The sequence below is a fragment of the Malus domestica genome, chromosome 11 (genome assembly GCF_042453785.1).
Source record: "Malus domestica chromosome 11, GDT2T_hap1".
In the NCBI taxonomy this organism is placed as follows: Eukaryota; Viridiplantae; Streptophyta; class Magnoliopsida; order Rosales; family Rosaceae; genus Malus; species Malus domestica.
Window position 1 is genome coordinate 21,074,038 of NC_091671.1, and position 12,161 is coordinate 21,086,198.

The 12,161-nt window shown below is 41.1% G+C and overlaps 2 protein-coding genes across 2 annotated transcripts; both read left to right on the plus strand.

The window, feature by feature from the left end:
* The first annotated feature begins 428 nt into the window (after positions 1-428).
* On the plus strand, positions 429-2,822 carry LOC103441947 (GDSL esterase/lipase At1g71250-like). The gene is made up of 3 exons (XM_008380663.4): positions 429-1,105; positions 1,560-2,240; positions 2,311-2,822. The coding sequence occupies exons 1-3, from the start codon at positions 790-792 to the stop codon at positions 2,589-2,591; spliced, it is 1,278 nt and encodes a 425-aa protein (XP_008378885.2). The 5' UTR covers positions 429-789; the 3' UTR covers positions 2,592-2,822.
* Positions 2,765-4,644, plus strand: LOC103441948 (geranylgeranyl diphosphate reductase, chloroplastic-like). Its single transcript, XM_008380664.4, has one exon. It carries the CDS (start codon positions 3,002-3,004, stop codon positions 4,352-4,354), a length of 1,353 nt encoding a protein of 450 aa, XP_008378886.1. The 5' UTR covers positions 2,765-3,001; the 3' UTR covers positions 4,355-4,644.
* Positions 4,645-12,161: the final 7,517 nt, after the last annotated feature.

Consider the following 12,161-nt stretch of genomic DNA (forward strand, 5'->3'; position numbering starts at 1 on the left):
TGTTTTTGTGTGGGCTGGGCTCCAAAGCTGGCTTTGGGACTGGCCCTGGTCCTCTATGTTTTGTTGGCCTTCTTTTTGTGTTAATCTTGTATTTAAGCCTTTTTTGTAATTATTGTCGGTTGATATTGAAATTTACCTGTTATATCAAAAAATAAAAAACCATATGTGAAACAAGTCAATGCATCTTCTGTGTGTGAATTTTTAACTTGGATCTATTCAATTCAATACCAAGTATTGTTTAGCCTGAAAGCTAACAGGCTTTTATTTTCTTACAAGCCATCAAATGCCAGTGCGAGATTATTTTTATTAAAAAGCGTTTTTTTAACAATGAAACAATGAATCTATGAAAATGTTTAATACTTGTTAAAAATGCCCTAGAAAGCTAGGGTGTGACAAAAACCCAATTACTTTCTAAATGACACAAACAATCAATGCATTTTTTTCTAACAACCAAGTATACCCAACATTTTTTTCAAACAACTAAGAACGATGTATATTTGACAAAATTTAAAAAAAAAAAGAAAAAAAAAGAAAGATAATAAATCAAGAAATCTTGTGCGTCTGTAAATTTTGACAAAAAGTAAAAACCCAGTGCCCGCAGAAGAAACACATGGGCAGCTGACCTCCCTTTTCTCTGGGCATGTATTTGATGCCTATCGCCTAACCAATCCCTCATTTGCTTATCCTTGTCCACCTACACACCATCAACACTCGTTTTCTCAACTCAACTTATAGATTTTTACAGAGGCAACAATTCAATTCAATTCAAGAATTTAAGCAGCGCAGAAGATGAGCGAGACTTTGAGCACAAGGAACAAAGCAAAGATGATGGGGTTGGATAGCGCGAAGCTGCCAAAAGGGTCAATTCTGGTTCATCTTCTTGCCCTCTCAGTGATGGGTTTCGTCGTTATAGCTCACGGGAAATTGCCTGAGGTTTCAACAGGGCAGAATGACTCCCCAAATGCGCCCCCTGCATTCTACATTCTTGGGGATTCCTCTGTCGACTGCGGAGACAACACGCTGTTTTACCCACTTGTTCACAGCTCTCTCTCCTTGTATTCCTGCAACGGTTCTTCTGATGCGAGTCTCATTCCTCATCTTCTCGGTAACTCTTATTACTCTCGCTCCGTCTCTTTTCTTTCTTTCTTTCTTGATTTCGTATGTGATGCTCTGTTTCTTGGACTTCAATTTCTTCTCAATTCTCAAGTAATCTGTGTTGAGCATTTTTCTGATTTGATTTGATTCAGCTTTCTTGAGAATTGGACTGCATATTTCTTGTTGGAATTGAAAACCCATCATTGTCTTGCCAAAACCCGTACAAGTACTAGTTTTGTTTCTCTGAGTTACCCAACTCCGCCAGCTTCAATTTGAATCTGCCCATGCCCACTCTACTGTTAACCCGATCCTAGTAATGAACAAGGTCTCGACTCTCAAGTGTCAAAACCTCTCAGGCCAATAGTAATAAAGCACATCCGAAATGTGGACTGAAATTGTAGCATATTGCTTCATATGATCCTCCTGAGAGTCTTTTTTGATGAAATGTTTTGTGCACACAACAGCTGGGAAGATGGGGATGCCGAGTATCCTACCATTCTACAGTCAACAAAACGGATCCATTGACGGAATACTAAGAGGCCTCAACTTTGGTTCGGCACAAGCAACTATCATGAACCCTAGCGGCCAGAGCTACCAGTCCATAAACCAACAACTCCGCCAAGTTTTCGATTCAATGCAGCTCTTACAACTGCAGCTCAGCCAGGATGTAGCCCTCCATTTCATCAGATCATCCATCTTCTACCTCTCCTTTGGCAAAGACGACTACATCAACCTCTACCTACGCAACGCCTCCTCCTCCTCCGGCGCTGAGAAACCCAAGAACAGTGACCAGGAATTTTCCCACATTTTAGCAAATCAGATGATACATGTCATAAGGAACCTGTACGACATGAATGTGAGGAGGATCATATGCATGGGGATATTGCCCTTGGGATGCACGCCGCGTATGTTGTTGGACGGCCACAATTCCAGTTCCACCAATTCCAATTCTGAACCTGGTGACGAAGGAGACGATGATGTCGGGAGTGGATGCGTGGAGGAGATCAACGAGCAGGTCTCGGAGTACAACAAGGTGCTGCACCAGCAGATAGGCAAGCTCCACGCAGAGTTGCCGGATGCACAGATAGTGTTCTGTGATGTGTACCAAGGAATTACAAAGATCATAAACAACCCGAAACGCTATGGTACGATTACGATTGCCAACTCTTTCTAATTCCATACATTTCAAACGATTGACTGAATGAATGAATGCAGGATTTGAGGAAGTGAAGAGTGCTTGCTGTGGGTTGGGGATGTACGGAGCAGCAATCGGATGCCTTTCGAAAGAAATGGCGTGCCAACAAGATTCAAGCCACGTGTGGTGGGATTTGTACAACCCAACCAAGGGAGTCAACTCCTTGCTTGCTGACTCCGCCTGGAACGGCTTTCCCCTCTCTCGCATTTGCCGCCCTACCACCATCCAGGAATTACTTTCCACCTCCACTACTACCGCCGCCGCCGCCGCCGCTGCTCCGGTCTCGCATCCTCCCACTTGAATTCCTAAATTTCAAATTGAAAATTAATAGGGCTTGATGTAATTGTAGTGATTCCACACTCCTCTGTTCAAATGTGTGCAAATTGCAATTTAAAATTGTAAAAATCGAAATTTTAAAAACCCCCGACGCTCACATGTCTCGGGGAGGGATTTAATAAGTTAGTGCTAAATTTGAATATTAAACTTACTATATCACTAATAAGAATGAATTTATTTATCAATATTTAAATAATCAACCATCCATCAACATTTAAATAATCAACCATCCATCAACATCTACCATGTTCTTTAGTTTTCAAAACTTACCTTCAAATTTAGTTTTTTCCGGATTTAATATTCGGTAGGCAACCAAAAGCATCTCTCTCTCACTCATTGACTCACTCGCTAGCTCGCGTTTTACCCACAAAAGCAATGGCCACAGCAACTCAAGCGACCTTGAGTCTCTTTGCCGCTCCGCTGCCGGCCAAACCCCGCTCTCTCACCATCCGATGCTTAAAGTCCACCACTAGGACCACCAACCCACCCATCGTCGGCCGGAAGCTCCGAGCCGCCGTGATCGGAGCGGGCCCAGCTGGGTCCTCTGCCGCTGAGGCCTTGGCCACCGGCGGAGTGGAGTGTTTCATGTTCGAGCGGAGCGGTCCGTCCACCGCGAAACCATGCGGCGGAGCGATCCCTCTCTGCATGCTTGACGAGTTCGACATCCCATCCCACCTCATCGACCGCCAAGTCACTCGCATGAGGATCTTCTCCCCTTCGAATCTCGCCGTCGATTTCGGCAAAACCCTCCTCCCCCACGAGTTCATCGCCATGCTCCGCCGCGAAGTGCTCGACTCCTACCTCCGCACCCGCGCCCAGTCGCGCGGAGCCAACCTCATCTCAGGCCTCGTCACGGATCTCGAGGTCCCCACCTCGGTCGACGCGCCGTACGTGATCAGCTACACGGCGGACAACAAGCGGGAGTCGCTGGCGGTGGACGTCGTGATCGGGGCGGACGGCGCCAACAGCCGAGTCGCCAAGTCCATCAAGGCCGGAGACTACGCGTGCGCCATTGCGTTCCAGGAGAGGATTAAACTCCCGGACGATAAAATGGACTACTACCAAGATCTCGCCGAGATGTACGTGGGAAACGACGTGTCGCCCGATTTTTACGCGTGGGTTTTTCCCAAGTGCGACCACGTGGCCGTGGGGACTGGCACGGTGTGCTCCAAACAGGATATTAAGGTGTTCCAAAGGGCAATTAGGGCTAGGGCCCATTCTAAAATCAGCGGAGGGAAAGTGATCAAAGTGGAGGCCCATCCGATACCCGAACACCCCCGACCAACACGCGTTAGAGGACGCGTGGCATTGGTTGGGGATGCGGCAGGGTATGTGACGAAATGTTCGGGGGAGGGGATATACTTTGCGGCGAAATCGGGCAGATTGTGCGGCGAAGCGATCGTGAAGGCGTCAGAAGGAGGAGAGAGGATGATAAACGAAGGGGATTTGAAGAGGGAGTATTTGAAAGAGTGGGATGGCAAGTACATTACAACGTTTAGGTTTTTGGATTTGTTGCAAAAGGTGTTTTACGGGAGCGACGCGGCGAGGGAGGCGTTGGTGGAGTTGTGCGGCGACGAGTACGTGCAGCGGATGACGTTTGAGAGTTACTTGTACAAGAAGTTAGCGGATGGGAATAGGTGGGAGGATGCTAAGATGGTTTTGAATACCATTGGGAGTTTGGTGAGGTGTAACATTTTGGGCACGAAAATGGAGGGTTTGAAGTTGTAGTAGGGTTTAGGGATATGGTAATTGTGGTGTGGTGTGGTGGGATCTATCAACTGCTTTCTTCTTGTTTGATTTCTTCATAGGTGAATTTAAGTGTGTCTGGTTGTTTAATTCTAGTACTTGGAAGGTTTTGTAGCAGGTGACGGTTTACTCTAGTGGCAGGAAGTAATGGTGTCTATACACTTTGGTGCAAGTTCAATATCCTTCTTCCAACGCTGTTGTTTGTCAAAAAGATGGTAATGAAATTTGTACGCTGAGATGTGCACTAGCAAATGAACTATTTCTGATTAAAACGGAATTGTATTACACACATGACTGATTGGTTTAGTCTTCACTTTGTTAGTCTCTAACGATAAAAAAAAGTAGTTGAGTATTTTAAAAAAGGCACACGTCATGGGATAAATGCAATCAATAAGCAACTTGGAGTCACCTTCTACGCGAGCTTCAATGAGGCAACCCTGGGTGCTGAAACTTCAGTACAATGGACCAATTGGAATAATAAAACTACCAGCGTCCTTTCACGTTCATCAAAATTAAGTTTGTAAGAGCTGGGAGAGCAATTCGGGTGGGTTGGATGGTCAACCTAACACTAGCCCAACCTTCACAATTCAAATTTGGGTTGAGTTTGGGCTTACTCGACTTGGGTTCAAATTCGTGTAACTTTATCGAGTTCAATCTTATAATACCTTATTTTGCATGATTTTTCAAATTTTGAATCAAACAACGTCAATCTTAGTTAAAATTCCATTTATACATCACTTTCCCAACAAAAGGAAAAGCAAACAACCTCGAGACTATTTCTAATGTTTCAACCATGCAAAGTTACTGACCAAAAAAAAAAAAAAAAAACCATGCAAAATCATAATTACAAGATGTATACCAAAGTCAAAATTACAAGATATATACCAAAACTTCTGTAGACATGTAAAATTCGTTGCATATAAATGATGCATCACAAAGCTTCATGTGGCATATGACTCATCACAAATGGACAAGTCATCAAAGATATATGGCACAAATCAAACAAAGGAAGTATAAATGACACGCCCCGATCTCGATATTCCCTGAATACCAAGATAGGCATGTGCTGGCCGACACCCGAAGGTGACGAAAGCCATTTATTGATTGCAAATGCTGAGAACATGGAATAGATAAGGTTTATAAATGTAAAAGAATAAAGAATATGCATTTAAGGAATGTGTTTAGAGCACACATCTAATCTAGAACACTAAAAGAATTAATATAAAAATTGGTTGAACAAAGGAGTGAGTCCTACACTGAGAGGACTCGAAGATGCCGATGCGGAAATGCCTGGATGCCGGGATTGTATGCCTCAATTCTATGTCCTGAAGGGGGCGCAAAACAAACATGAGTGGACCAAGTTGATAGATATATAAAAAAGTTATTAACATACTAACCCCCAGGTTTATATAAAGAAAACTACTAGCACAATAAGTGATAGGTTTACTGAAAATCCTAGTATGCCAAAAACATCTCAAAAGACATATCGCGGAAATCAAAATATCAATCGTCTCACAGATCGTCTCGTAAGCACGATGTGGTACCAATAAGATTACTGAATAAATATAACTCCCGACCCTATGCCAGCACTGTGGTCTCTGCGCCCGTAGCCAAAGATTATTAACTCCCGACCCAATGCCTACTCCATGTCCCTCAGCCCGTAGCTAGGGATTATTTCTCTTGACCTATCTACCAACACCAGATCCTCGCCCCAGGCGGCATAGTGTCCAATAGGTACGCACAAATAGTTACGCCTCTCATAAATAATCACTTCATAGTATAAAGTCATCCATCATCTATAATATAAAAAGGGGTTTCTAAAACATGTTCTAGCATCCTATCGTCATCCATCAGATAGTCTACCAGTTCATGGTTTTTAGAGAAAATACAATATATCAAACTATAGGTCAATATAGACTAATAATTAATTCCTCACAAAAAACGAGACGATAAACAACATATTCCATAAACATGCTTAACATAAAATGAGTTCATAAACTCGTAAGGCATGCTATTCATTTATGTAATTAAACTATGAAATCATGTCATTTTAGAAGGGGTCCACTCACAGATACTCCGTAGCAGCAGAATTGTGCGGAAAAGGATTAGGGAGGTCCCAACTAGAAACTTCACCTAAGCAAAAAAAAAAAAATGTACAATTTATCAAACTACCCAACTATAGAATTTCAAGAAATGGAAATGGGTCTTGGGTTTGGATCCGGATTAGGGTTTAGGTTTAGGTTAAATAGGGTTAGAACCTATTGGGTTTTGGGTTTGGATAGTTTAGGAACAAAGGGGTGGTTTGGGCACACACAGTACACGCACACGCCAACACAAATACATGCATGCATGCACAGCACACATGCACTCATATACGCACACACAGTACACGCACACAATATAGTACACATATACACTCACATCATGTACATATACACTTGCACTAAACACACACACACTCACACGGCACAACACACACACACACGCAACACACCACACACGTGCACACACATGCGCCACACACACAAACCACATACACTCACACATTTACACGGACACACCCACACACACAGTTAACACACACACACACATCGCAGCCCACACCACACATACACTGTACTGCACACACACGACACTGCCTAACAAACAACAAGGTAATTAATTACCTGGGATAGTATTCAAAGGAGTTCTAGTGCACATCTTCGAACTTGTCGAAAAACGCTCGGGTTTCACCGTCGGAGACTGAGACAGGGAGTATGGGTGTATGCAGAGAGTTAGTGCCACGATTTCAAGCTTAGGTTAGCCCAAGCACACAACAAAAGCCAAAATTGAGCTAAAACCAAACAAGGCAGTCACCACCTTGGTTCAAACTCAACGACATTCGTCGGAATTCGTCGCTGGGGGTGGCATGCATGCACATATTCAAAACAAGGTTTAAACCCTTAGATTTTCGACATAAACACGCATCACAAACCAGATTATAACCCATCAAAAGAGGGATTAAACCATACCTGAGATGGAGTTCGAGAGAGCTCAAGCTCTATGCGTTAATGGCAGAGCACATAGAGGTGCCTTGATGACACATGCAAGGCTACAGGTGGATACCCCATGTCCCAAAGGTTTGAGGTTCAGATTTTTGGGTTTTGGTTTGGTTGAAAATGGCGTGGGTGATGGTGGTTTCCTTCTCGGCATCGGAAAGGTAAAAGAGAGTGTTTAGAGAGAGAGAGAGATAGAGAGATTTTCAGATTGAGAGAGAGAGAGATGGACAAGGAGACGATGATGATGATGTCGAGGAGTGAGTGGGTATAGGAGTGTGGTGATGGGTGTGTGTGTGTGTGTGGATATGAGAACAAGAGAGAGATACGGGAGATAGAGTTTGAAAAGGGAGAGCTGGAAGAGAGAACAGAGGGGGTCACGGGGTAGGGGAAAAGGGAAGAAAAGAATGAGGAGTTAGGGTGCTGCCAAGTAGCAGCTTGGGAGTGGAGGAGAAAAAAAATGTTTAATTTCAATAAAACTTTGGGAATTTATAAACTTACATATAAATTCGGGGGTGGGGTTTAACAATCTACTCCCCTTAAAAGAATTTCGTCCTCGAAATTTAAAATCACTTACTAAACTGAAATACTCAAAAATAGGAAGAAGAACATATGTGTATAAAGAGTAATCAAATCAAAGTGGGTGCACAAAAGAGAATATGCCATACCGTCGCGAGCGGGTTGGAAAACCCTCTATCGTGCCTCCAAGCTCACTTTCTTCTCCATCAGTGTAAAAGTAGAAACATACTTTATAAAGATATAAAGTCGAAAACACAAAATAGTTTAAGGTCAAAAGTAAGTACGTAAAATACGATAACGTCAACATATATATTTAATAACATATAGGTCAAAAACTTCGTGCTGAACTTAAAACTAAAAACGGAAATACTTCCCCCAAAACATTTGTAACGACAAAAACAAATAACTAAAGTAAAGGAAGTTATAATACTTGTACTGAAAACCAAAATTGAAAATGAGAGTGGGTCTCGCCCAAGAATTTGTAACCTCACGTACTCCAAGAATAGATGTGTCTTTAGGTCGAATCCCAAGAATAATAATTCCATGACAGCTGCCATAAACGAATCTTCTTGCCCACTTGCTTAACGAACCCAACGAATAAGTTATCGATACCACAGTCGGTCGCCCGCGATATTGATCACACATTCGTCGTCTCAATAGGTAAGCAGGATTTCCTGAGGATGCACAATTTCACACCTCATAATTTGATCCTCCAAATACAAGCTCGCACAGCTCCTTTATTAACCAGTGTTGAATGTAGCAACTTTCGTACCATGTCGCAACAAATGCCATACTCAAACTGAACAAAATAAGAATATCGTCATAAAACTTTATCCAGCACTAAGCATCCTATCCTTCTCAGTTATTCCAAATGTGACCAACTACTCCAGTGTTTCACAAGTAAAAGACCCTTTTGAAAACTGTACCTTAGGATTCAAGAGAAGTGGCTACCATGTTAGTAGTAGGCCCAAAAGCTCGAGCCAAGCAAGCAGAAAACGAGACGTCACCTTTCCCAACAGGTAGTATCTCTTGGGAACCATTGTAATGCTCAATCCACCTCTCCACTTTTGCTTAGTTGTAGATTTCTAGTCAAACAAGTTCAATGTTGGAGTAAAGAAGAAGGACTCTCAAGTGATCAACCTAAAAACAAAAGGAAGTACACACCTTTCGAGATAAGTGTAAAGATTATCTGATTCTCGCCTTGACCATGCTGTAGTGCAATCCCAGAGTATACTAAAAAGATTTGCTAGAAGTGTTTCGACAACCACGTACTCACAAACAAAAGAGTCTTGAAGTGAAGTAGTGAAAAGATGTGTTGAGACGAACACATCACATCATCGAAAAGGTCTACCATAGTAAGATATGATGGTTATGAATTGTAGCAAGACAATGAGTGGTGACCATTCAATTCAGCGTGAAGATAATGATGCAATCAGTTGATCACTTACACTATAATCTTCACCAATCTCTTACCAAAAAACGGCTTAACTTCACACCCACATGGAATTCTTTCTGGTAAGCTTGTGAAAAGATTATGCTCTTTACGTTCCTGTCTAAATCGATAAGAATTTGGCGCACACTTCCGCCGAATCGATCGATCGTGAATTCCTTACTGATTAAGCGAGAAACCATGTCGAGAAGGCTGAAGGAACACTCAAGAATTTGAGGGTCAAAGAAAGTCCTTCAAAAATGAAGTAAAAGATATTTGGTTTTGAATGAGAAACCATGCCGAGAACAAAAGTTTTTTTTTTTTCCCTCAGTGAAATGTTCCGGCATGATCCAGTTTACATTGAGAAACAAACAAGCGAAGGAAAGTGAAGATGCAGAAATAGAAGTCACTATTTATGATTATTTGGCTAATCATCACAATAAGGTTGACGAGTTTCTTAGCCAAGAGGGAAACATGTCTAAGCTCAAAGAATAGTTAAAAAAACTGCTTATAAGATTTGACGAGGCCAAAAACATTTCGAAATTCACAATACTTTGTGAGATTTGTTTCAAAGTTCAAAAATTAAACATAAAACCTCTGAATCAACATAATGACGAAGAAAAAAGATACAAAACAGCATGCGTATGCATGCAGTGACACGATTAGCTATCTTTAAGTGATGCCTCTGAGCAAACCAAAGCTCAATGATAGGAGCATATTTATGCAACTTAGTTAGCTTGTTTTCTTGCATATTCATAGTTAGTTTATGTTTATTATAGTGATTTAAGCTATTTTTATGTGTTTGTAGGTCCAAATGACAAAGTTGGCAAGAAAGTGCGTTTTTGAGCATTTTAGAGCAGTTTTGGGCTGGAATGGATAGCTTGCATATGGAGCACAAGGAATGGACAAATTTGAAGTTCAAGAGAGGCTAGGAATATGCTAAAGAGTTGAAGAAATAAATCCAAGACAAAGAAGATAAGGAATCAGCTCAAAAGAAGGAAACATTATCCAAAACCTTATCCAACCTTATCTTATCCAAACTAACCTTATCTTATCTTATCCTATCATAATCTTATCATACCTTAATTCCAGCTACAAGGGGGGATCAATTACACATTAAATCAGCTAAATGCCCCTTTCTAGAAGCCTTATCACCTGCCCTAGATTGGTGCTGCACCTTTTATTGCTTTTCTTCTAGAAATCTGCCAGATATTCCATTCTAGAAGCTTTGGCCAAATTTCCTAGTCCTTTTTCTCTAGGATTGTGTAATCCTTTTCCTCCACTACTTTGTGCCAAACCTTAGTCCTTTTCCTTCAAGAATTGTGTCAAACTTATCCCTCTCATCTCAGAGATTTGTGCCAAGTTCCCTAGGCCTATATATACATATTTTATGCGGCACAATTTACACACCACCCTCTACCATCAGATCAACCCACCATTCACCACAATTACGCACCCATACATTCAGATACAATTCAGAGAGAAGGGAGCGAGTGCCGCAGGTTTCTTGGAGATTTGTGTGTGCTTGCAAGGAAAGAAGGAAAAGAAGGAGCTTTGTGTCGTGGCTTGCAACCCAATGAGGGTTCGAAATCTGCCATTGGAGTTGCTTGAGCGTTTCTGGGTTCTTTCTATCCTTAGTTTTAGTTCAATGTTTGTTTTAATTTGGTTTTATGTTTTCAAAGACATGAGGAACTAATTTCTTTATAGTTAGAGGTGAATTCGAAGCCATGCTTATATGTTTTATATGAACTGATTATGTTCTGTTATTGGTTCTTGAGTCTTGAATGTGATTTTCTTATCTTAGTTATCAAAACTTGTTTATGTATGTAGACTGAGGGTCGACACTTAATTTGCATGAATGAATTTGATGCTAGAGTATAAGAGAGTTTCACCTAATCGTTATGAACTTATATTCACAAGTAGTGGAAGTCACTAGTCATGATTGTGTTAAGTTAATCATTGGCATGAATATCATGCTTTTCATAGTTATGAATGTCTCGTCAATGCTTATGGTTTTCAAATAACTTAATGACCCTTGATATGTCTTTCTATCATGCTTTTCATAGTTAGGGAGCTTGATAAGGATAATTTGGTTGCGATGCATATTCCATCCAATTCAATGAGTTAAAGGAAAATCTGATGGTTAGTTTGTGCTATCACGGTTAACTTGGGGTGTTGTCATTCATGGTTTAAAGAAATAATAACTGAAAATTGATTTGTGTTGCATATGGTTCATGTGTGGAGAATGACCCTCTAGCTAGCCTTTCACCCTTAAAAACACCCAATTTCGTGTCTAATGTTTAGTTTAATTAATTTCGTCCAAATCAATCCCCCATTTAATTAAGTGTGTTAGATTAGTTAGAAACGTGTTCAAATCTGTCCAATTTAGTGTTTTGAGTCTTACTAGTCTTAAATTTGTCCAAATAACTCCCTAGAGTCTGTTTTGAGTTAGTTAGTTTGTTTTGTGCTGTTTTGAGTCATTTAAGTCAGTTTTAAGTCATAAGAGTCTAGTTTAGTGTTTTTTAGTCTAGTTTAGTGTTTTAGAGTTTAATTTGTGTAGATTAGCAGCCCTTTTAATCCCCGGCCTAAAACGATCCTTACTTTCATATACTACAATCATAGGGTTTTAATTTGAATGTTAGTTAAATTTCACATCACTCAATGAGTCCAGAGAAGTTCAGAGTAAAGCTCGATCTTCGTACAATGATGAATATGGTAGAACCTCAAGCCATTACACTGAAAATTACAAGGCTGAACAGTTAATGAACAAGAGCACTAGTTAGTTGGGCTACAAGCAAGAGGCTAA

What these genes read in the sequence shown, in the direction of transcription:
- LOC103441948 (XM_008380664.4), top strand. Translation starts at nt 3,002, where the DNA reads ATGGCCACAGCAACTCAAGCGACCTTGAGTCTCTTTGCCGCTCCGCTG.
- LOC103441947 (XM_008380663.4), top strand. Translation starts at nt 790, where the DNA reads ATGAGCGAGACTTTGAGCACAAGGAACAAAGCAAAGATGATGGGGTTG. An exon ending in TCTCATTCCTCATCTTCTCG is followed by an intron (nt 1,106 to 1,559) that starts GTAACTCTTATT and finishes TGCACACAACAG; the next exon opens with CTGGGAAGATGGGGATGCCG. An exon ending in AAACAACCCGAAACGCTATG is followed by an intron (nt 2,241 to 2,310) that starts GTACGATTACGA and finishes GAATGAATGCAG; the next exon opens with GATTTGAGGAAGTGAAGAGT.